General features: G+C 41.4%; 1 protein-coding gene across 4 annotated transcripts in view; it reads left to right on the forward strand.

Moving 5' to 3' along the window:
* ABL1 (ABL proto-oncogene 1, non-receptor tyrosine kinase) overlaps window positions 1-25,461 on the forward strand; it is a 195,798-nt gene that overhangs the window by 161,942 nt on the left and 8,395 nt on the right. For all 4 annotated transcript variants that reach the window (XR_007518784.1, XR_007518785.1, XM_049896982.1 and 1 more), the window contains exons 4-8: window positions 4,192-4,464; window positions 16,871-16,955; window positions 17,608-17,785; window positions 19,859-20,043; window positions 25,101-25,253. Coding sequence is in view for 2 of the 4 variants with exons in the window: in XM_049896982.1 (XP_049752939.1) it covers window positions 4,192-4,464; window positions 16,871-16,955; window positions 17,608-17,785; window positions 19,859-20,043; window positions 25,101-25,253 (874 nt within the window). In the remaining 2 variants the exon portion in view is untranslated. The remainder of the gene's footprint in view (window positions 1-4,191; window positions 4,465-16,870; window positions 16,956-17,607; window positions 17,786-19,858; window positions 20,044-25,100; window positions 25,254-25,461) is intronic.

A 25,461-nucleotide genomic window follows, 5' to 3' on the forward strand; every position in this document is an offset into this window, starting at 1 on the left:
TCTAAAGGGAAAATTTAAGGTTGGTAGGAGGGGTAGGCTGGGGTTGAATAAGTTTAGTTCTTATTTTCGTATTAGCTAATCTTTAGAAAACACAACTGAATTTAGAAGTTTCTTCTGTAAGCCCTCAAAGAATTTCTTTCTGCCTCCACCCTCTTGGCTTTTGTTTACCACTCTCCTCCTGTTCATGGCCAGTCAGTCATCCCAGGGTCATCAGCTCAAGGGCCCAGAGCAGAGGACTCTGGGAATTTTGAGCTGGACTTTTGAAAGGACCAAATTGAGCCATACCTGTTTTCTAGGACCCTTGACATTCTTAAAAACCTTAAAATATCCTGGGATTTGATTGTAGTTCTGATGCTCTTTCAAAATTTGTAATCCTCTGCCACTGTAGTGGAATTAAAGACTTTTTTTCTCCTCAGCCCCGTCTAAATCTTTCGTTCTGGTTAGTTGTGCCTGTACCTGATTTACTTCTTTGAGATGCCACTGTCAAGTTCCACAAGTCCTTACAGCCCCTGATAGAGTCTTTGTTTTTCTTGACAGAGAGGCTCAGTGGACATTTATTTTCATGATCTGCTGAAAACCTCAACAGGTTCAGGTTGACAAGAGTGGAATTTGGATTTAAGTTTTAGCAGAGGTGGCAGGATGGGCCAACTTCTTGACTTTTAAAGATTTACCGGTGCTGAAAGTGGCTTAGCAGGTGCAGGTATCCTGGTGAAAAGCCTGCTAAAACAGAGCTAATCTTCCCTGGTAGAAGAGACTTGGAACATTATTTAAGTATTGCTGGGCTTTTGCCTTCCTGCTGGTTATGAGAAGCACTTGGTGGGGGGCGGGGGCGGGGGGAGGCGGCGCATAGCTTCCTGGCCAGGTGGCCTGTAGTGTGTGGGACTTCAGGGTCTGAGGGACCCAAAGGTTGTATACATCTAGGCTCAGTTAAGCCTGTGGGTCTGGCTGTCAGGAGGACAGCAGTTTCTGGTGAGTTTCTTTGGCAAGTCCTACACGATTAGGAAGAGGCAGCGGCCCTGGCCGAGCGCCCTGCGTGTTTATATAGCTGGGTACATAGCATGATGACATGCCATTCATAACGCTGATTTCACTTTCTTCTCTGAACATGCCATGAATTCCTGATGAAGATTACCCAGGTCGCTGGCATAATGCTGCTCAAAACCTAGAACTAATCAGGAGGAGGCCACCAGACTTGACTGCTAAAAGAGGACTGTGAATTGAATATATTGTGCATTTAAGGGAGAGTAGTTTTAATAATAAGTTTCAGTATGTAAATTTTATGTTGGGATAATGTTTGCCATTCAATAAAACCTCCTGAAACTCTTAAAGTCTCTAACAGAGCAGCCTGAGAGGGACTCATATGAGACCAGGAACGAACTCTGCATAAACTAGGGCTTGGAGGAGCCATTAGCATGCCACATGGTCAGAAGGACTTGATCTTCTGACCTTGAAGCGCTCCTCTCAAGCCAACTCTGTGCTTGATGCCCTGATGGAGAGGGTTTGGGTAATGGGCCTTGCTTCCAGGTGAACCTGCCCCAGGAGCCCAGCAAGCAAAATGGACTCTTTTGCCCTATACTATGCTGATGATTTCTCAGTCAAGAGGGGTGCTCTGATTCTAGGGAATGTCTTCTTGGAATGGCTTTTCTCTCTCCTCTGCGCTTCTTGGTATGGAACACCATTACCTCAGCTAACCCGAGAGAAGAGAGGTTGGAGTATTTGCAACCTGCGGTGAAGTAATAGGGCGACTAACAGTGGGAATGATTAGGAACTGTCCCCATGTCCCACTCAGTTTTTTTTGTGACAGCTGCACTTGTATTGGCAGCCAACACTGAGGAGAGTGCTGTGTATATCATTGTGTGGATATTAACCCCCCCCCCGCCGACCCCACACTTACGTATATCCACGCATCTCCCTGGGTCTGTGTGACCCGTAACATTTCTAGAGAAGTTCACTTAGTGGTTTCTGTTTGGTGCTCTCAAGTATAAAAGTGGGGCCTCCTGGTGGCCTCCTCCTTTTCCTGGAAGGTCCTGCTACTCAAAGACACCATCTTGCAGAGGGGCAAGTTCATGTCTTCAGGACCACTGTCTTTGCATAAGGAGCAAGTTCCCCAGAGCAAAGAAATCTTTCTGGACCAGTCTTGGATTTCTCAGAATTTTATTTTAGTAAAATTGTTACCAAAAGATTCTAACAACAAAGTTTGCCATTGACTTCTCTGATTTTTAAAAATTCATTTGATTTTGTTACCTCCCCAAGCAAAAACAAAGGAAGAAAGTAAAACCTCTTTGCTAATGAATCCTCTTTACCCCCTTGAGGGTTATAGATGGGATCAGCTTATGTATTTTGTCATTATTTCTTTGCAAAAATATTTTTATTATTTATTATTATACAAAAAAGTGATAGAGACTAACATAACCAACAGCCAAAGGCCTTGGCCCAGCTTTATCACATCCATTTTGCCGTGTGTTTCAGGCTTTTTCTTCTCTTTTTGTTTTTTAAGTAGTAAAACATTACAGCTATAGCTGAGTCCTGACCCTGTTCCTTTTCCCTCCCTCCCACCCCAGGTGTCATCACTGTCCCAAATCTGCATTCATCATCCCATGTCTTCGCAGTTTGGTCAGGTCTTCTGAACTCCTAGTCATGATGTTGAGTGTCCTTTCTACCTTCAAGGTCGTTGGCTGCTCTTAGTGAGCCAATAGATTCAGTCTCGTGCCTGGAGCTAGATACTCTGTGTGGGGTTTAATCTGCAATTATTTTCTGATAAGGAAGCATTCTCTCACCACATCACTTACACAAAAAGTGAGAGAAAGAAAAAAAGAAAAGCTAGCCTGCTCCTTTCCCTCCCTCCCTGTTACCCTTGTATCCAGACAGGATGTACGTGGAGGGGCTCACTGCTGTCCATCTGAGACTCAAGTGCTCTGTTTTAAGCCCTTCTACTTATTTGCCCATGATGGAAAAGGGTGTATTATCTCCTTGTTTGGCACTGCAAGCCCCCACTGTGTGACAGGAATGCTTCCACTCTGTTCTCGAGAGTGCTAATGGGAGCATTCTACAGGGGCATACCCTGGGATTTGCAAGTTTTTGGCCTCCGATGCTTCCCACTTGGCTCAAAGCGACGGGGTAGGAATACAAAGGAGACTTATGTTTTTTAGTGATTTTCATCTTCTGATCACTGTTCATTCTAGGTTTATCCATTTAATATGATATAAATGAAATAAATGATTTTCTTTTCCAGTCAGCAGAGAGGTATTCAGTTCTACTATCCATTAAGGAGCCCTGGTGACGCAGTGGTTAAGAGCTACAGCTGCTAACCAAAAGGTCAGGCAGTTCGAATCCACCAGCCACTCCTTGGAAACCCTAAGGGGCAGTTCTACTCTGTCCTGTAGGGTTACTATGAGTCGGAATTGACCCAACAGCAGTGGATTTGGTTTTTGAGTTTTTGGTGGCAAAACGGGTAAGCACTCAGCTGCAAACTGCAACGCTGGCAGTTCAAACCCACCCAGAGGCTCCAAAGGAGAAAGGCCTAGTGATCTGCTTCTGTAAAGATTTCAGCAGAGAAAACCCTGTGAGGTAGTTCTACTTTGTCACATGGTGTCCCTATGAGTTGGAATCAGCTCGACAGCAGTCAACATCAACAATCCATTAATTTAATCAGCAATTACTGAGTACCTGTTACGTGCTCATTTTCTGTTCTCAACATTGGGGATACAAGATTTAAAAAAGACAGTTTAGGGCTCTGCTCTCATAAGCTTACAGTCTGGTGGGCAAATCAATAAATTATCTGCTAGTGGTAAGTACAGTACAGAGAAGTAAAACAGGTGATATGACTAGTGGTGGGCAGCAACTTTGAATTGGATGATTACAGAATATTTCATAAACATTCAAACTGAGCTCCGAATGATAAGAGAGAACTGGGAATATGAAAATTACAGGAGTAGCGGATTTCAGGCAGGGAGTGCAGCAGATGCAAAGGACCTGAGACATTTTATTGTCATCTTCCTGCTTTAGCAAATAAATTACAACACATGTAGAGAAAGACAATATAGGTGATTTTCTGAAAGCTCAGTCCTACATGGAAAGCTGTTTATCTGGGATTTGCTGTGCACTAAATGCAGCCTCAGCAAAGCTAGTTTATTGGAATTGTTTGAATTCACATCTGGTCTGTGGACTGAAATTATTCCCTATTTTCCTCAGCTCTACGTCTCCTCAGAGAGCCGCTTTAATACTTTGGCCGAGTTGGTTCATCACCATTCAACAGTGGCAGACGGGCTGATTACCACTCTCCATTATCCAGCCCCCAAGCGCAACAAGCCCACTGTCTATGGCGTGTCCCCCAACTATGACAAGTGGGAGATGGAACGCACAGACATCACCATGAAGCACAAACTGGGAGGAGGCCAGTATGGGGAGGTATATGAAGGAGTGTGGAAGAAATATAGCCTGACGGTGGCAGTAAAGACCTTGAAGGTAAGCCTGGGAACCACCTAGTTGGGGCACCCAGTTAGAACCACCGCTGCTGATGGTGTCTCACATATGGTTAGCTGTCTGCTGGTGTTCAGTAGTATGCCTTTCTAGGGGCTCATCAGTGCCTGGCAATTGACTCTTTCATCTTAAATATTGTCTGTCTGTACAGGTCTAATCATTCACATAGTTTTAGTATATTTCCACATGTGGTGAGAGCTGAAAAGTGCTATGGTTTTTTGGTGTTAAAAGATTAGTCATTTGGAGAAGTTATTTTCATTCTATGGGAAGATTATTTTAAAGACGTGGGTTTCTACTCCATTAGGATTTGACCATGTGACACGGGGATTGCTTCCCATTGAGAGTTAAAAAGAAGAAATGCTTTCTGCATTTTGAAAAAAAAAAAAAAAAAAATGTTTAACTAAAATGCCTTTGATTCTTCTGTGGATTTTTATTGGCAGATTTGAAAGACAAATGCATTGAGTGTTCCTGGCAGGTTCTGACTTCTCTGCATGTGTGCCCAGACTTCTAGAAATAGAAATGTAGAAGTGCCCCCATTAAAAATGCTTAAGGGAAACTAGCTTTCTATTAACCATTCGTTCTTGTTAACTGTCATTTCACCATCTCAACTAACAAATAGTGGTTACGGTTTCTGATTTAAAAAAAAAAAAAATTTTTTTTTTTGAAGTTCTTTGAAATGGTTAGGTTGGTTCCTTCAAGGGAAGGAAGTTTTAACTTTTAACTCTCTGCTTTCTTCAGAATGTGTCCCATGCTTTTGCCTATGACAAGAGTGTCCTCTAGTGTTGGCCTGCATTATTTTCACTTCTAAATGAAGCCTGATTACATTGACCTGTGTGCGAAAATTGAGAGAGGGAGCCACTTTCTGTAGCTTTTATTTAGAAAAGAAAAGTGAAAAAAAAAAAAAAAAGACACATCCACCTCTGGGAAAAAGACTCAGGTTTGGGCATGCCTCTTAAAAAGTCAGGAGCACACTCTGAAACTGGTACAGCCCACACGCTTGCCTTTCTAGAGATTCAGTTGCTTACTTCATGCCCTCACGTAAAAAAAAAAAAAAAAAGGCACAGTAAAATGAGAAATGATTTCTGGCTGATACAAAATTACTGTTTAGAGCTGTACAATCATAGCATCAGAGGTCCTCTAACTTCAGGAGGTGGGGAGCTGATTCCTGTGAGGTGGAGGTCAGACATACTTCCACTTTCCAGCCTTGTTACCAGTTGTCACACCAGCCATCCCTCGCATGGCGCTCTCTACTTTTCTGCTGTGTTCAGTAATTTGTTGCAATGGCCACGTAGAACTCACGGACCATTCTTAAAATTATGGGGTTTATTAGGGAAGTAACAGGTTGCAACTCAGGATCAGGATCAACTCGGAAGTAACAGGAACAACTCAGGATACAATATTTTGATCAGTACAGCCTTTTTTCACCTGCTGTCACTGGTCCCTGCTTGGGCAAGTGTTACAGCTCCTAGCTCCATGGATTGGCAAGCCTCACTGCAGCTGTCTCGCACCAGTCTCCTGGTTCTTACTATTTTGTGTCACTGTCGCTCTTGTTGCTGCTGGGCTGTCTCTCGCTGTCTTCAGTGTTATAGCTCCTCCTTTCTCTCTGTATATCTCTTTAAAACCTCTGTCAGGAAAGCTGGTTATATAGCAAGCTCCTTATCAATTTCAAGGTATGGCCCCCCCACCCCCAGCCCGCAAGACTGTCAACTAACCAGTCCTCTCCACAGGTTCCATTGCACCTTATTTGCATTAGCAGACTGTCCAGTCCCCACAAGCGTTCCACACACCTCATTTGCTAGTCCCAGCCAGTCATTTAATTGTAGTTGCAAGACCATGGCTAGAAAGGCCATATAAAAGCAATTTATTACACCGCAAGAGGACATATCACATTCTTCAGTCCTAGAAACCAAAACCAGAAGTGGCTTCCTGATGGTCATGTTGAATGCATCCCCTTAGATTGTCACTGAGGTGGGACAGATGTTTGTTGGTGGGTTTTGTGGCATGGCCTGGGGTCGCCTTGAGGGCTGTTGGATATTTTCCAGGTAGGACTTTTAAAATTGAGTAAACTCTTACTGAGTCCTCCCTTCTATTTGCTAGGTTCTGGCTAAACACTGGGATTATGAAAATGAATTAGAGTTCTTCGTCTCAGGCAGTTTACAGTCTAGGTAGTAGGAGAAATAGATGTGTAACAATTGTAGTACAGTGTGATAAGTGCAGCATTAGAGACGTGCTCAGAACCGCGGCATTGCAACGGAGTGAGTGAAGGAGGGACTGATGAACGCCACTTGGTAGGGGAGAAAGCACTAAGGAAATCGTGAACTGGGGCCTTTGTGAAAGATCAGGAGTTAACCAAAGGACTAGAGGCAGGGAGAGAGAAGCTGGAATGGCAGAGTGGCCCAATAAATCACAGAGGGCATCAAACACCAGCTAAGGAGCTGGGATTGTATCCTGGAGGCAGTTGGAGCCATTGAAGGGTTTGATGCACAGGAATAGCTTGATTAGATCTGAGTTTAATAAAGATCACTCCTTTGGAAAACACTTGTGGCTAGTGAATTATAATATAGTAATTCCTCACAAGTGTCAGTTACCCGTGGTTTTCAGATAACAGGTTTTTAAACTCATACGCCAAGTTTTTTAAATCAGTTACTGTCTTTTTAGATCTGCAGTTTAGTTCAATCTCCTTAAATGAAAGAACAAAACACCCATCACCCTACCTCCCACAGATCATGCAAGTGCAGGGAGATGGGGTCTACTTGTGCTCCAATTTCTCGAGCTGACGCAGGGCTGAGGACCAGGTCCAGAAAAATGTGGTTTTGACTAGCTCGATAAACTGTTAAAGGCCTAGGCACTATGCATGCATTTTCTAAGGTCTGCAAAAATGAGCAAGGAAAAGTAAAAGCGTAAAATATGCTAAATTTCAGCCTGGTAAAGGCTTGATTTAAAACTTTAAAAAAGAGAGTTTGCACAACTTGAAATTGGGGAAAAACCCACCTTAGCAGATGCTGCTGCTGTATTTTCTGAACAACCAAAGAAAGGGATTCCAGAGAAGGGGGACCTACTGGAACCCAGCGGTTGTGGTGGTTTTCTTATGCCAGTGAATCAGAATTGTCTGGAAGTGGCTATCTTTTAGAATATACTTTACTGATGTTGTTTTGTTATACTTTTTATTATACTTTTAATGATTTTCCCCTAACCTTATATTCCCAAGAGCCTTAACTTAATGGTCCCACAGTTTGCGGAGATCAGAGCATCTGGTTGCATAGATTTCTGTGAGTAGTCGCCCCAGGTGGTATCTAGTTAGGGAAAAAGAGAATCCATCACTTTCTAGAGGTGTGTTATCCCAAAATATGGTTCCAAGCAACTGCTAAATTATCCCGCGTTTTCCCTCACCAAGCTCAAGAACATCGGTACAGTAGTGTTTCCCATTTGCCAAATAATATTAACATCAATGTGTATGGGACTTTAATCGCCACTCAAAAAGTTAAGAACTTTGAGTGAGCTCTAAGGTTCAGTAATGGCTAGCATTTGTTCAGATTTTACTGTATGCCTCGCAGAGTTCTGAGAGCTTTACATATAGCATCTCATTTAATTATTACAACATCTTAAGAGAAGGGTACTAGTATTATCTCCATCGTAAGGTTAAGGAAACTGAAGCAGAGAGAGGTTAAATGATTGGCCTGAGGTTGCACAGCTAGCAGTGGCAGAACCAGGACTCAAACCCAGGCACCTGGCTCCAAAGCCTAACAGCTCCTGCTCCCCCTCCTCCTCTTCCTCCTTTTTTTAGTTGTAACTCAGATTCTTATTCCTCAAACACCATGAAAAATACGTATAGACCGCAGTTATGCATCTTTAAAAAAAAAAACACTTCCTCCCTGCCATTCACTTCCCTCACAAGCTGTAGCTGTAGTCTACCTTTTTCTTCAGAACACCTTGAGAAACCCTTTCAGCTCTAGCTCAGTCCTTCATTTGTTCAACAGTCTCACTGAGTACCTCTTGGTGCCTGGTCCCTTACCAGGTCTCCTCCCTGCCTCCCTTTTCTGCCTGATTTGTATTGGTGGTACCTCAAAGGGCAGGCAAAGAAAAGAAACCAAGTGGGCAGAACCAGAATCCTGTTTAACCACCAGGGGGAGGATGGCCCCACTTTTAAACATGACTATATTGAACCATTAGGCAGCATTGGGTCATATTTGTTTAGAACATAAGGAAGACCATAAAGAACATGAAAAAAAACGAGGGTACTAGACTGACCCCTACAGATGGGAAACTGGAATTACAGCAAGGCCCACTGATTTGGAACTGCTAGTTTGAATTTTGACAATATTCAGCAGGATCTAGGTTTAACTTTACCTTTGTGCTGTCTATGGAATTGACTCGACGGCACTGGGATGTAGAGGCAGGATGTATGTAAGAGAGTCAGCTCTCAAGTATAAGAAGCCTCTGTTTTTAACAGCTATATTTCAAAGTTTGTAAGTCAGTTTTTTTCTATGAAACAGTTCTGTAATTAATAGAATTTAGAGAAGACTACTATATATTCTAGGAACCCTGGTGGTGCAGTGGTTACAGTGCTTGGCTGCTAACAAAAAGGTCGACGGTTTGAGCCCACCAGCTGTTCCGCGGGAGGAAGATGTGACAGTTGGCTTCCGTAAAGATTACCTCCTTGAAAACCCTATACAGCAGTTTTACTCTGTCCTATAGGGTCGCTATGAGTCAGGATCTACTGGACAGCAGTAGGTTTGGTTTGATTTACAGTGTATCCTAGTTGTGGCATCAAGATTGACACATGAGCTAACAGATTTACCATCAAAATAGTAGAAAGTAACATTGTTGTAAAATTTCATGTTTTTTATATGCTTTTCAAATAGGTAATATATGCTGTAGTATCCTCCCACCCTTGATTTTTGCCTTTCCAGAGACAGTCCACATGTGTGTATGTTCTTTTTTTTAACCCCACATGGCAGCATACTGTAGCCACTGCCCTGTATCTTCCATTTCCCACTTCGTACTTCTGAGCAGTTGTTCCTTATTAGTACTTATAAGGCGGTTTCATTTTCGTATGGATATATTTTAATTTGTACTAGTCCTCAGTTCCGCTATGCGTCTGTCAGTTTGTTGTACTGTAGTGGCTTAAGTCTTGCTCTGATACTGAAAGCTTTGCCACCTATATTCAAATACCTGCAGGGTCATCCTTGGTGGACAGGTTTCAGCTGAGCTTCCAGACTAAGACAGACTAGGAAGAAGGACCTAGCAGTCTACTTCTGAAAAAATTGGCCAGTGAAAACCTTATGAATAGCAGTAGAACATTGTCTGAGATCAGCCCTTCAGGTTGGAAGGCACTCCAAGTACAACTGGGGAAGAGCTGCCTCCTCAAAACAGTTGATCTAATGACATAGATAGAGTCGAACTTTCGGGACCTTCATTCACTGATGTGGCATGACTCAAAATGAGAAGATACAACTATAAACATCTATTAATAATTGGAATGTGGAATGTACAAAGTGTGAATCTAAGAAAATTGGAGGTCTTCAAAAATGAAATGGAACACATAACCATTGATATCCTAGGCATTAGTGAACTGAAATGGACTGCTATTGGCCATTTTGAATCAGACAATCATATGGCCCACTATGCTGGGAATGAGAAATTGAAGAGGAAAGTCCTTGGATTTATCATCAAAAAGAACATTTCAAAATCTATCCTGAAGTATAACACTGTCAGTGATACGATAATATCCATACGCCTACAAGGAAGACCAGTTAATACAAATGTGATTCAGATTTATACACCAACCACTAAGACCAAAGATGACAGAAATTAAAGATTTTTACCAACTTCTGCAGTCTGAAATTGGTCAAACATGTAATCAAGAAGCATTGATAATTACTGGAGAATGGAATACAAAAGTTGGAAACAAAGAAGGATTGGTAGTTGGAATACATGGCCTTGGTGAGAGCAACGACACTGGAGATTGCATGGTAAGTTTTTGTAACACTAACAACTTCATTACAAATACTTTTTTTTCAGTAGCATGAACAGCTACTATACACATGGACCTCGCCAGATGGAATACACAGGAATAAAATCGACTACATCCGTGGAAAGAGACATTGGAAAAGTTCAGTATAGTCAGAACAAGACCAGGGGCCGACTGCAGAACAGACCATCGATTGCTCATATGCAAGTTAAAGTTGAAGAAAATTAGAACAAGCCCAGAGAGCCAAACTAGGACCTTGAATATATCCCACTTGAGTTTAGAGACCATCTCAAGAATAGACTTGATGCTTTCAGCACTGATGATTGGAGACCAGATGAGTTGTGGAATGACATCAAAGACTTCATACAAAAAGAAAGTAAGAGGTCATTAAAAAAAACAGAAAGAGACCAAAATGGATGTCAGAAGAGACTCTAAAAGTTCCTCTTGAATGTAGAGTAACTAAAGCGAAAAAGATTTCAAGGGGCGGCTACAGAAGACAAAGTGTAAAGTATTATACTGAGATGTGCAAAGACATGAAGATAGGAAACCAAAAGGGAAAAACACATCTGGCATTTCTCAAATTGGAAGAACTGAAGAATGCACACCCATGTTCATTGCAGCACTGTTTACAATAGCAAAAAGATGGAAGCAGCCAAGGTGCCCATCAATGGATGAATGGGTATATAAATTATTGTATATTCACACAGTGGAATATTGTGTATCAGTAAAGAACAGTGATGAATCCGTGAAACATTTCATAGCATGGAGGAATCTGGAAGACGTTATGCTGAGTGAAACTAGTTGCAAAGGACAAATATTTTATGATACCACTATCATAAGAACTCCAGAAATAATTTAAACACAGAAGTAAATATTATTTGATGGTTGTGAGGGTGGAGAGGGAGGAAGGGGGTATTCACAATTAGATAGTAGACAAGAACTATTTTAGGTGAAGGGAAGACAACACACAATACAGGAGAGGTCACCACAATTGGACTAAACCAAAAGCAAAGCAGTTTCCTGAATGAACCGAACTGTTCGAAGGCCAGAGTGGCAGGGGCGGGGGTCTGGGGACCATGGTTTCAGGGGACATCTAGGTCAGTTGGCATAATAAAATTTATTAAGGAAACATTCTGCATCCCACTTCGGTGAGTGCCGTCTGGGGTCTTAAACGTTAGCAAGCGGCCATCTAAGATGCCTCCATCAGTCTCAACCCCCCTGGAGCAAAGGGGAATGAAGAACGAAGAACACCAAAGACACAGGTAATTATGAGCCCAAGAGACAGAAATCAGAGACTGCATCAGCCTGAGACCAGAAGAACTAGATGGTACCTGGCTACAACCAATGACTGCCCTGACAGGGGACACAACAGAGAATCCCTGATGGAGCAGGAGAGCAGTGGGATGCAGACCTCAAGTTCTCGTAAAAAGACCAGCCTTAATGGTCTGACTGAGACTAGAAGGACCCCAGAGGTCATGGTCCCCAGACCTTCTGTTAGCCCAAGACAGGAACCATTCCCCATGCCAACTCTTAAAACAGGGATCAGACTGGACTATAAGGTAGAAAGTGATACTGGTGAGGAGTAAGCTTCTTGGCTCAAGTAGACACATGAGACTATGTAGGAAGCTTCTGCCTAGAGGGGAGATGAGAAGGCAGAGGGGGACAGAAGCTAGCTGAATGGACACAGGGAATACAGGATGGAGAGAGGGAGTGTGCTGTCTCATTAGGGGGAGAGTAACTAGGAGTATATAGCAAGGTATGTATAAGTTTTTGTATGAGAGACTGATTTGATTTGTAAACTTCCACTTAAAGCTGATTTTAAAAAAAAAAAAACTGAAGAAAAAATTGAGACCTCGAGTTGTAATATCAAAGAATTCTGCCAGGAAAATTGTGCTCATATTGAACCTGTACATAGACCAAGAGGCAGTCTTTTGAACAGAACAAGGGGATTAAAGTCAGGAAAGGTGTGCATCAGGGTTGTATCCTTCCACCATACTTATTCAGTTTGTATGCTGAGCAAATAGTCTGAGAAGCTGGACTATATGAAGAAGAATGGGGCATCAGGATTGGAGGAAGACTCATTAACAAGCTGCGTTATGGAGATGATACTACCTTGCTTGCTGAAAGTGAAAAGGACTTGAAGCACTCACTGATGAAAATCAGAGACCGCAGCCTTCAGTGTGGATTACACTTCGGCATAAAAAAAAATCCTCACAGCTGCACCAATAAGCAACATCATGATAAACGGAGAAATATTGAAGTTATCTAGGATTTCATTTTACTTGGATCCACGATCAATGCCCATAGAAGCAGCAGTCAGGAAATCAAATGACATATTGCGTTGGGCAAATCTGTTGCAAAAGATCTCTTTAAAGTGTTCGAAAGCAAAGATGTCACTTTAGGGACCAAGGTGCACCAGATATTTTCAGTCTCCTCATATGTATGTGAAAGCTGGACAATGAATAAGGAAGATCGAAGAATTGATACATTCGAATTGTAGTGTTGTATACCAGGGACTGCGAAAAGAACAAACAAATCTGTTTTGGAAGAAGTACAGCCAGAATGCTCCTTGGAAGCAAGGATGGCAAAACTTAGTTTCACATACTTTGGACATGTTATCAGGAGGGATCAGTCCCTGGAGAAAGACACCATGCTTGGTAAAGCAGAGGGTCAGCGAAAAAGAGGAAGACCCTCAATGAGATTGATTGACACAGTTGCTGCAACAGTGGGCTCCAGGATAGCAAAAATTGCGAGGATGGTGCAGGACCAGGCAGTGTTTCATTCTGTTGTGCATAGGGTCGCTATGAGTCAGAACCAAGTCGACAGCACCTAACAACAGCAGTCCTCAATGGGCATTTGTGTAGCTTCTGGTACTTTGCTGTTATAAATGGTACCACCGAGATTATCCTTCTTTGCACCCATGTAAGGGTATCCTGGTGGGCCAACCACAGTGGAACCACTGGATCAGGGAGCATTTATGAATTTGATCAGCATTGTCAAAGTGCCTTCCAGGAACTTGTACCAATTTGCACTCTTTCGGCAGTGTTAGAAAAGTGCCTTTTTGCCCTTCTGTCACCAACACAGTGTGTTTTTTGTTGGTTTTGTTCCCAGGAAATTGGTTTTATTGGAGAGCTCCAGAAAGAAGCAGAGAGAAAGGGATCCATGACAGCGTTAACACTCGACGGTCGCAGTGGTTTCTCTGATTTTACAAAGGGGACTGTTTATTAGGGAGAGAGCAGCCTGCTGTTGCCATATAGCACTTGGCTTTTGCAAAGTAATCTTTCCTTGCAGTGAGTTGCCTTCTGGTTGTGAATCTAGATACAGTTGCACTATTCAGGGACCAGAGTTTCTGGGGCTCTTCTGTGAAGCTGTTCCTTGTGGACTTTTAACTTGGGCTTCAAGTCCCACATCTGGTTTGTGAACCCTTTTCTCATCTAGCCCATCTCTACAGTGTGCTTTTCAACATGTTGATGCTCGTCCATCTGATCAGTGAAGGATGGTGCTGCACCATTCACCTAACGTTTGGTTAAGAAGCAGAGCAGATGTGGAGACTGATGAGTCTATAGGTTTATCTAAAGCCTGTGCAGAAAATGAGGATGCCGAGGCTTTTTTAAGAAAGTTCCCTTTTTCATGTACCTACACTTCGTGGTGAGACCAGTGAGCAAAAAGGGTGAAGCTACTTAAAGAATACCTATGAGACATTGAGTTTGGGAGAATTTATCTGTAAGAAAGAAACAAACACAATATTAATTTGAGAACCATCCTTTCTTTATATACAAGCAGTATGTTTAGTCTACCTTTCAGGAGTAGAGATCAGCTGTCTTACTAAAAATAAAAGTGAATACCACTGATGAATTTGACCATATTCTGGGTACTGTACTCAGCACTCTTAGTGAATGAGGTAGATACGGCTATTTTCTCCATTTTGCAGACAGGAAAACAGGTTTAGAGAGGGAAAGTAACTTCCAAGGTCACACAGCAACAGAGCTAAGTTCCGTGTACTGTACTTCACAAGCTACCCTCTTAACCACTTCACTGTATCATCAAAAACGTTTGTCTACATCTAGGCACGGCCAGTCAATCCTTGTGAACTGTCTCCTTTCCTAATACAGACTCAGAAGAGACAAGGGCCGAAAATTCAGTGTGTTCTGTTCACCCTAATTAATCTGATTTTGCAGTGTTTCCAATTAGATAGACAAAATCTCTTCAAAAGGATAATGGAAAATTTTTAACTAAAGTAAAGGAGTGTAAAAGGGTAACATCAGGGACATTTCTAGTCTTAACACAGCTATAAACATAAGTTGCTACTAGTAGTTTAAATTATAATTGAATTAGGTCTGATACCAGCAGGGGGAGACAAGTTCACACTGATTTTCCTGAAAGAAAAAAATAAGAAATTATGTACACTGTCAGTGTGTGTGTGTGTGTGTGTGTGTGTGTGTGTATGGGAAAGACAAAAAGAAGAGAAATGCCTTTCAGAGCCATATTGTTCTTTTGCTTGTCCACACCGTCTTAAGATTTATAACATAGTTCTTTTAGGAAAGGCTCAGTAGCCTTAAGAACAAATGATGTTTCTGAAATTATTTCACTGTACGTGGTTTATTATGTGGTGCTTTAAAAAACAGACTCCACCTGTCTAGAAAGCTTCATTTCAGGACTATTTTTTGAACATATTGTTGACCAGGCACAATCCCTCAAGGCCCCCAGTTCTGTACGTGAACAGCATGGAATTCCCCGATCCTGGCAGGCCTTCTCTCCAGCCTTTGACATTCATGTGTCACCTGGTAAATCAGAGCATCCACGCCGAAAACAGCATGGTCTGCTGAGCACGTTAAGGAGCAGAGAGGACTCAGAAGACTTAAGTAGCCAACGGAGTGGCTGCGGGGATGAGTTCTCTTTCCCCGTACAGCTTGACACAGTGACTACCGCCGATGTTTAATTGACATTAAGAGCAGCTCGCCATTTTGAAAGAGCAATAAATTGTTGCTAAGTTTCAGTCTCACGGAGCCCTAAGCTAAGTGATAGTAGGCTGATGCGTATCCTCACTGGTCATGCTTCACTTATAAACATGATTGATCAAAGCAAGAAAGTTCTAAGTAAAGGTTGACCTGTCCTCTGCGAGTCTTTCCTACGTGCAAGAGCAGCCACAGCAAGTGCTTTAGTAAGGACACTTTAACTTGCTGTCCCCCAAGAGGCAGGTACAATGTATAGGGTTACACATTTAAAATAAAGTTGATAAAGTGTTCCTTCTCAGGGAGCCTAATTTTCAAGAAGTCCAACCCCCATTTCTCTTCAGACAAACACATTCCATGGTGAAACTTGGGGGGGTCGGTATATTGATTCCTTCTTTGGCCTTATAGCCAGGTTCTCACAGCTGAAGAAACCCTATTATTTACCAACCGCCTGCTTCTTGTTTTGATGGTGAGCTCATAGGACAGCAGTTTTCTTTCTTGTCTTTTTTTTTTTTTTTTTTTAAGTGAAAAAGAGCCTTAGTGATAGCTATCTGTAGCCGAAGCAAAGGCTCCCGTGTGATAGGGTCTACACAGGACCAGGCCACAGCTCTTCTGACTTGAGTCAAGCCTGAAAATAAGTGAGGAAATATAAAAATATTAGCATATTTGCTCTGGGCATTTACTAATGTCTTTTTCTCCCCCTTGGCATTTGAATACTGTGAACTTGCTAAAACATGACATGTACTGATGATACTTACGAATCCGTTGTTAGGGAGCCGCTGGTGAGGATGATTTTAGAATCTGAGTAATTCACCTGACAGGTAATGGTGATTGCTTCATTAAGAGTCCAATGACACCACATTCCTAAGCAGTTCAGCATCCTGTGTTTCTGCTGTATTTCGAGACATCATTCTTCATTAGTTTCTCAACATATTTTTGTGTCACCAGGGCATAGCTAGTCTCTTCTCTTAAATCGGAGATGTTTCAGATTCTTCAAGTTGTTTGTTTGTTTCATTTTGGTTTTTTATGTTAAGAATGTTAGGACTCCTTGGAAATCATATTTCTTAGTTGATTTGATGCCAAAGCTGATCTCAGGGAAAGTAGTACCATGTGTATGGTGTTGCGTGTACGTCTCCTCCACGCGCCCCACACCCAACTTCACACAATGGTGGAAACAAATACATTCTGCATAGGAGCCACCAGAGACAAGTCGCCAGCATGTACAAACCAACTTTGATTTGTTGCCCTGGGTGAGCATTCAAAAAGTTCAGTAATGAAGGCGAGAAGTCTCTGCCATTGGGGGGATGATCGGCTGTCACTGAACATGTCCAGAGTGGCACGGCAGTGGAGATGGTCGCCCAGGGTGATCATATGTTGAAGCTTCAGTTCGTATTAGCCAATCAAGTCATATTCTCCCGCTTAAACATTTTCCTTGCTGAAGTAATGTCACTATTTCTTTTTTCCACAGGAGGATACCATGGAGGTGGAAGAGTTCTTGAAAGAAGCTGCAGTAATGAAAGAGATCAAACACCCTAATCTAGTGCAGTTACTCGGTAGGTGTGCAGAGCTCTGAAGAGAGGGACTTTTAATTAAACCCTCTGAGGTGATGCAGATGCTGTTAAAAAAGAGATAAGCAGCTTACTACGTTAAGATTTCTGATTTGGACACGTTTACCAACACTCAGCTCCGGGTAAAAGGTCTGTGTGGGATGGTATGGACGTGTGCATGTACACGTGTATGTGAGAGAGAGGAAAGTGTTATTACTTCATATCGATACCTAGAAGCCATCAGAGAATGCAAATCTCAAATTGGTTTCTGAAACTTAAGAATTTTCAAGAGTTCTCTTGCTCCGATGATTCTGTAAGTAGATGTAACCATCAGAGCTCAGATGGGGGTGAACCTGACAGTGGTTTACATCATTTGGTGTGGGGCCTGGTCTTTGCTTCTGAACTCATTGGCAGTGCCTCTTACTATGACAATCCCAAGTTCATTGGCTTGGGAGAACGAAAAGGTGGTTTGTGTCCCTCCCGTAGGAGCACAGTCTCAAGCCACAAGTGCTCAAAACCGTATAGAGGCTGGGCCTAGGACTTTGGAGCAGAGTCAGAATCCATTTCAGAAGCCATTTTCTTTAGTGCCTGTCCTTTCTGGTGCTTGTTTAGTCGGGAACCAAGCAGCACACTGAAGCCCTTCGTGTCTTGTTGTCAGGCGTCTGTACCCGGGAGCCCCCGTTCTACATAATCACCGAGTTCATGACCTATGGGAACCTGTTGGATTACCTGAGGGAGTGCAATCGGCAGGAGGTGAATGCTGTGGTGCTACTGTATATGGCCACTCAGATCTCGTCAGCCATGGAGTACCTGGAGAAGAAAAACTTCATCCACAGGTAGGAGCCTGGCAAAGCATCCCTCCCCACAGAGGCAGTGTGTGGAACTTGGGCGTCCTTTTACGAAAAAGCCCCAGCCTACGTGGTTTTATGGCTCAGCTTCTGACTTTAGTGCTGGCAACACATTGGACCTTGGAACAAAGGCAAACGCTAGGTCCCTGACATAGCCAGCTTTGGGCATGGACCCAGGACTCAATTCAGCCTGGCCTAGACCCTGGACCAGTGAAGCAGTTAATCCCTGGGGTAAGAAGTATTTCACTTCTGAACCATTTTGGACTAAGTGGCATATTAAATGAAGTGCATAAAACATATCCTTCCTAATAGTCATAGCTCCCTCTGAAATTGAGTGCTCATTGTTCCTTCGAGGCCAGTGTTCATCAGTAATGACCTCTTCCTGGGAGCGGTTGGCATTGCTTTTACATAAACTATAGGGGTGTGTGTGGGGGCGGGTGGTGTGTGTGTGGCTTTTTTTTTTTCCTTCTCTGTATTAGCATTTCATTCTCCACTTGCGGTCATCTGATTCAGGGATGTTTCCACTATTGTCAGAATTGTATGTGTGTAGGCCTAAATTAAGCATCTAAAGGCTGGAGTGTTTTGACCTTCAAGTGTGCCACAATTATCTTGGCCTTTGCATTCTTTGCTGGTAGAGATGGCTTCCTACCAAAGTAACGGCATCTACAGGACAGAGCCTGATGAGCTTTGCCGGAGTATTTTATATAAGATGTTCTCCACACCACAGTTGTGACCTTTCCTACCCAATTAACTGAAGTATGAAATCTGTGCATGAGATTTCATAGTGAGGAGTAAGTACCATGTGTGAGATGTCGGCGGTTCCTGTTAAGACAGCTCTTCTGTGCTCCAGGAGAGCCCGATTCAGATGCTGCTGTCACTCAAGAGAGCGAGCCCTCTGATGCTGCAAATTGAGATTTCCTGACTTCTGGTTTGCCTAGCGTGGCATTCAGGCACACTTAAAATGCTTTACCAAAATCCTGTTAGGCACAACTCTTCTGCATTTAATTTCTCTCTGATTGCTGATGATCAAGCTATCTTACACAGCCATCGCTGTAAGCCACTGCTACTTCTCATTCCTTCTGTCCAGTTGGCCTTGTGATTTCACAGCAAATGTCCATGAACCAAAGATTAGACTCCTACCTCCCTGGGAGAATCAGGAAGCAAGAGGAAGCTGATTATACAGGACAGAGTTTTTAGGATACATTTGGGTAAGCATCAGGAAGAAAGAAGTAAGAAACAGAGTTCGGGTTAAGAATGCTATGGGTTTAACTCTCCAGACAGGGCTTGGACTGGATTATAAGATAGAAAATGATATTGGTGAGGAGTGAGCTTCTTGGCTCAAGTAGACACATGAGACTGTGGGCAGCTTCTGTATGGAGGGGAGACGAGAAGGCAGAGGGGGACAGAAGCTGGCTAAATGGACACAGATACAGGGTGGAGAGAAGGAGTGCGCTGTCTGCTTAGGGGGAGAGCAACTAGGAGTATATAGCAAGGTGTATATAAATTTTTGTATGAGACTGACTTGATTTGTAAACTTTCACTTAAGGCACAATAAAAATTAAAAAAAAAAAAATGTCATGGGCTTTAGGTTCTAGATGGGACAAGAGGAGAGACTCGCTCTGCTCTAAGTTTCTTCTAATCAAGCACTGGGGTAAGGTTCGTTCCCCTATGCCTGGCATATACTAGTAATAACTGCACAAACTCCCCAACATTTACTGTGCTCAAGGCATCAGTCGAACCATTTTACATATTAATTCATTACTAATTATAACAACAGGTAGGTGCTGTTATTACTACCTTCATTTTATGGATGAGATAACTGAGTCCCAGGGTATTAATTTGCTAGGTCATGGGGCTGGGAGCCCACTTCCAGTGCCATACTCTGCCACCTCTCAGTGTGGCGGGAGCTCAGTGTATGTTTGTTGAGGAACAGCACTGCTCCCCAGTGGGGAGTTAACATAAGTTTCCAGGCGACCAGACTGGATTTTCCCTTTGTCAGTATCATACCTTTACTCAATGGTGGTCAATCTGCTCTCATGGATGAACTTTTTCCTTTCCCAGGGATCTTGCTGCCCGAAACTGCCTGGTAGGGGAAAACCACTTGGTGAAGGTGGCTGATTTTGGCCTGAGCAGGTTAATGACAGGTGATACCTACACAGCCCACGCCGGAGCCAAGTTCCCGATCAAATGGACCGCCCCAGAAAGCCTGGCCTACAACAAGTTTTCCATTAAGTCTGATGTCTGGGGTAAGGGCTGCTGCTGCTGCTCTGTACAGTCGGGGCCAGCCAGGGTGGGGTGCCTTTCTCCCTCTTTTTCTTCCTCTCCCTGCTTTTTTATCTCTTCTTTCTTGCCGTCTTTTATTTCCTTTTTCCTACTCATTATTTTTTTTTCTTTTTCATTATAAAATCTTTTCTCCCCTGTGTTTTCTCTCCAAAATGAAGTAAAAGTAAGCTTTCTTTTCCAGAGTAATTCAGATGCAGATTAACGTTTTTTTTTTTCATTTACCATCTTTATGTCTTCATCCTAAGCCTGCTGCTTGGGTTATGCAGAGAATGCTGGTTAGCTTGGTTTGGTCTTCAGGCTACTACCCTCTGAAGCCTCACGTGATTTATTTTTATTGTTTTTTTAACTCTATTGTGGACAGTTGTAAGCATGTGCTAAAGAAGACAGTCATAGTGAACTTTCATATGCCTGTCACCCAGCTTTAATAATCTATATCCCATCTTGACACTAATTATTTTGAAGGAAATCCCAGACAACATATTATTTTGTCCATAAATATTTTAGTATGTGTTTCTTAAAGATGACTTTTAAAATTAGCATAACCACCATACCCTCCCCCAAAATCGACAGTAATTTCTGAATATTATCAAATATCCAGTGTTTAATTTTTTTAATTGAATCATAACAGTCACACTTTTTTTTTTTTTTTACAGTTTGATTTTGATTCATACATGGTTCATACAATGTGATTAGTTGATATGTTTCTTAAGCCTCTTTTAGGTTCTCTTTCCATCTCTTTATTCCTTTGCTGTTTTATTTGTTGAAGAAGCCCAGTCATTTGTCCTTTAAAGTTTCCCACATCTGTATTTTTGCTGAGTGTAATTTGATGGTGTAATCTCATATGTTCCTGTATCTTCATTTGGAGCCCTGATGGCACAGTGGTTAAGAGATCGGCTGCTAACCAGAAGGTCAGCGGTTTAAATCCACCAGGTACTCCTTGGAAAACCCTATGGGGCAGTTCTACTCTGTCCTATAGGGTTGCTATGAGTCGGCATCGACTCAGTGGTAACGGGTTTTTTTTTTTATCTTAAACGTTTCTAGTAAATTGGTAGTTGGGTCCAGACAGCTTGATCACATTCAGATTTGATTTTTTCTTTTGGTAAAATTATGTCATAGGTGGTGGTGTGCTCTTTTATCATCAGGTGTACAATGCTTGGTTTTCTCTCTTTTTTTGTGATTTACCAGTTGTTGATACCCAGTGCCTACATCCATTACTTTATTAGAAGTCTCAATGTAGTAATATTGTAATCCTGTCATTCCTTACTTATTAGCTGAGTACATCTATAAAAGGAGCTCTCCTCACCTACGCTTTGGTTACTCAGTGGTACAATTCATATAAGATAAAAAAAAAAGAATAAAGGCTTGCTTCTTCACCTTAAGTACCAGTTTTCAAAATGAGCTGGCTTCCTAATACCCTCCAATGGCTACCAATTAAGTTTTTGTAGTTGTTTTTCTTTGGTAGTATTATTATGAACTCAGGGCTTTAACTATTTTGATATCTTTCAATCACTGTGGTTATTTTCCTTCTTGGTATTCAAATTGTCTCATCTTTGGCCAGTGGGAACCTCTTGAAATTAGCCCCTACTCCTTTTGACGAGACACTGGTAGTCTTTGATAGCTTCCGTGCTCTCTGGAATGGTGGAATGTTCCAGGTTCATCTTGTACATTTCCTGCCCCAGAACTGGAATCAGGCATTTCTTCAAGGAGTCCTGGTTCCTTTTAAGGGAAAGTGTAATTTCAAGACCATAATTTGGACACTAGGGGTACTTATTGCCATATTGTTTCTGGGCATTTTCAGAGGCCAGACTTAGGATTTCTTTTCTATTTTTAAGAAGTTTTTGTTTTTTTTTTTAAAAAGGATAAAGTATGTCATGAGTTCATGTTGATATTCTCAATTCAGATTTAGGATTATAGTTTTTTATCTAGCCTCTTCTGTCTTTACCTCCTTTCTTCCATGCCAAAAATTCTGATTCTCAGTATCACCAGAAAAGATAGAATTATTCATTTGCTGTATCCCCATAATACACATGCAACAGCTCACAAATACCAATACCAGCACTGCTCCCAGCAGCATGGTTACACTATGCAGGTTAAGTTTTGCTTTTGATGTTTTTGTTTTGTTTCAGCAGTTTTTATCCTTAAAGTGTATTCTCTTAGGGTTGTACCATCAAATTACTTGTTGAAAAATTATTTGCCAGGGTCATCTGTCATGGATATGCCGTCAACTGGATACAGATTTAGGTTCATTTGCTTAACTTTCATTTTTATTTTCAAGGATTTTTTTTTCCAATTAATGGAAATTAAATTAATTTCCATTTAATTTTGTTTTATGATTATGTAAAACAATCCCTGACCCCTTCATCCTGTTTTCATCATAGCCCTGTAGGTAACATACATGCATACTTATCCATTTGTTTATTTACTTAGGTTTATCCTTCCATCTTTTTTTTTTTTTCATGGTCCAGATCAGTATGTGTACTCATAGACCCCCTTTCTTAGAAACAGTGGCAAACTAGACATAATTATCTCCATTGTGCTTTTTTCCCTTGCGTTCTGGAGATCGTTTCATAGTAGTATGTAGAAGCATCTCTGGTTCCTTTTTTCTAGTTTTATGGAACTCTGTTGTGTGGGTGAACCATAGTTTATTGTTTTATGAGATCATGTTAAATTTATAAGTTATCTGAGGGAGAACTGACCTCTTTGTGAGTTTGAATTTTCTCATCCAAGAACATATTGTCTTTGTTTAAGTCTGTTTTGGGGCATTTCTTATTAAATTTACGTGTAGGTACTTTATTTGTTTATTGCTATCATAAATGGAGTCTTCTCTTCCATCATATTGTCTGATTTGTTTTATATATGAAGGCTATTGGCTTTTTTTAAATAAACTTTTTACTGTGGAATAACTTTGGATTTATAAAAAAGTTGCAAAGATAGTACAGAGGGTTCCCATATACCTCTCATCTAGTTTCCATTGATGTTAACATCTTATACTACCACAGTACGTGTGTCATAACCATTGGTTACTTACTTAACTCCAGACTTTATTTGGGTTTTACCAGTTTTTCTATTAATATTCTTTCTGCTCCAGAATCCAGTTCAGGGCACCTCTAGGGTACCACATTGTATTTAGTTGTCATGTCTCCCTAGAGTCCTCTGGTCTTCCAGTCTTCCCTTATTTTCCTCGACTTTGACAGTTTTGAGGAGTACTAGCTAGGTATACTGTAGAATATCCCACAGTCTGGGGTTGTGAGATGTTTTTATTGTGATTAGGTTGGGATTACGGGTTTTTGGAAAGCCTATAGCAGAAGTGACATTATATGAAGGAGTACATGATATCCACATTACTGGTTATGTTAACCTTCATTACTTGGTTAAGGACTACCAGGGTTCTTCACTGTAAAGTTAGCAGTTTTCCTTTCCCTTCTCTGTTTATTAGAATCAAGTCACTAAATCCAGCCCACCCTTAATGGAGTAGGGAGATTAAGCTTTACCTCCTGGAAGAGTACTTATATATATTATTTGAAATTTTTCTGTAAAAATTTGTCTTCTCATTTATTTATTCAGTCATCTATTTATGTCAGTATGAACTCATGTATACTTACACTTTGGGTTATACTCCAATGCTACACTCTTTTCATGTTCATAGTGTTCCAGCTTTGATTTTTGGAAGCTCATTTAGGTTGTCCTCCCATGTCCCTGTGACATGTCCCCATCTTTTTGGCTTTTGAGTACTTCCTTTACTTTCTGGTACTATAGGATGATCCAGGCTCATGTTGTATTTCTCTGTCCCAGCCCTAGAATCAGCCATTTCTCCAAGGAGCCCTGGTTCCTTTTTTTGGAGAATGGTATTTAGAAACCAAGATCTGGACTCTGGGTGTGCTTGTTGCTCCTGGAGTGTCACTCCTTCTAGGTCTGCTGAACGTATAGAACTAGGTAATAAATGTGTGTAAACTAACCTATGTATAGACACATTGATAATTGCTTCTGTATCTCTCCATCTGTATGTATATTAAACTAAACATGAGTTTATACTGATATCTCTGGTCCTAATCTAGTACAGCAGGGTTCATTCTAGTGAAGGCTACTGATTTTTTGCATGTTAATTTTATAAGCTGGTACTTTACTAAATTTTCCTATTGTGTGTATGAGTTTTTCCATTGATGTTTTGGTGTTTTTGAGATGAATAATTATGTCATCTGCAGATAGAGATAGTTGTGTCTCCAAGTCTTATACTTGTAGTTTCTCTCTCTTGTCTAATTGCATTGAATAATAGCTCCATGCAGTGTTAAATAGAAAAGGAGATAAAAGACATCCTTGTCTAGTTCCTGACTTTAATGGGAAAGCTTCTAGTCTTTCCTTATTAATTAGTGTGCTTACTTTTGGTCTAAGGTACATATATTTAATTATATTAAGGAAGTATCATCAGATCCTATTAAGATGAATGAGTGTTAGATTTTGTTAGACTCCTGACATATATCGTTTCAGTTACTCTGCTTTGTATATACATAGGGGACCATGAGAGAAAGAAATACACTTACTTTGATTGAAAACTTCCAAATATTCCATAAGGTTTTTTTTTTTTTTTTTTTTAGCATCAAAAGGGGCCTTAGAGATAATCTTGTATACCCAGGAAAGAATGAAGGCCTGTCTTAGTCACATAGCTAGTTGGACACAGAGCTGTGAGTAGAACTTGACCTCCTAACTTTCAGCCCTATGTTTCTTCCATGACATATCCCAGCAAGATGGTCACATTACCCAAAAGACCACATAGGGGTTGGTCAGTACAGTCCTCTTATTTTTTTCAGTGCATTTGCTCTGTGGTGGTAAATAAACTGAAAATCTAATACTGTCATGTTCTGTCCTGGGTTGGCTAATTAAGAAGCCTGTTAAAATCTGTCAGTGCCTGGACTGCTTCTGAAGTATAACTTTTGACACCTTCTGCACAGGTAACTAAATTTAAATGCAGAATAGTTAAATCTTACACATCTTCAACAACTTTTTTCATTCTTTTTCCTTTTAGCATTTGGAGTATTGCTTTGGGAAATAGCTACCTATGGCATGTCACCTTACCCAGGAATTGACCTGTCCCAGGTGTATGAGCTACTGGAAAAAGACTATCGCATGGAACGCCCGGAAGGCTGCCCAGACAAAGTCTATGAACTCATGCGAGCATGTGAGCCTTCCCCAACCAGTTTTAAAAATTATGCATGAGCATTTTAAGAAATTTCAGCAATGCTGGAATATACACATGAAGAATTAAAGTATTGTTTCTTTCCTCATTCCTACTTCTTAGAGGCAACTAGTAAAATACTTTGGTACCTATTTTTCCAAACTCTTTTCAGTGCTTCTGTGTTCCTTTATTTATAGGTATATACAGGCAG

The sequence above is a fragment of the Elephas maximus genome, chromosome 9 (assembly GCF_024166365.1).
Source record: "Elephas maximus indicus isolate mEleMax1 chromosome 9, mEleMax1 primary haplotype, whole genome shotgun sequence".
Taxonomy (NCBI): Eukaryota; Metazoa; Chordata; class Mammalia; order Proboscidea; family Elephantidae; genus Elephas; species Elephas maximus.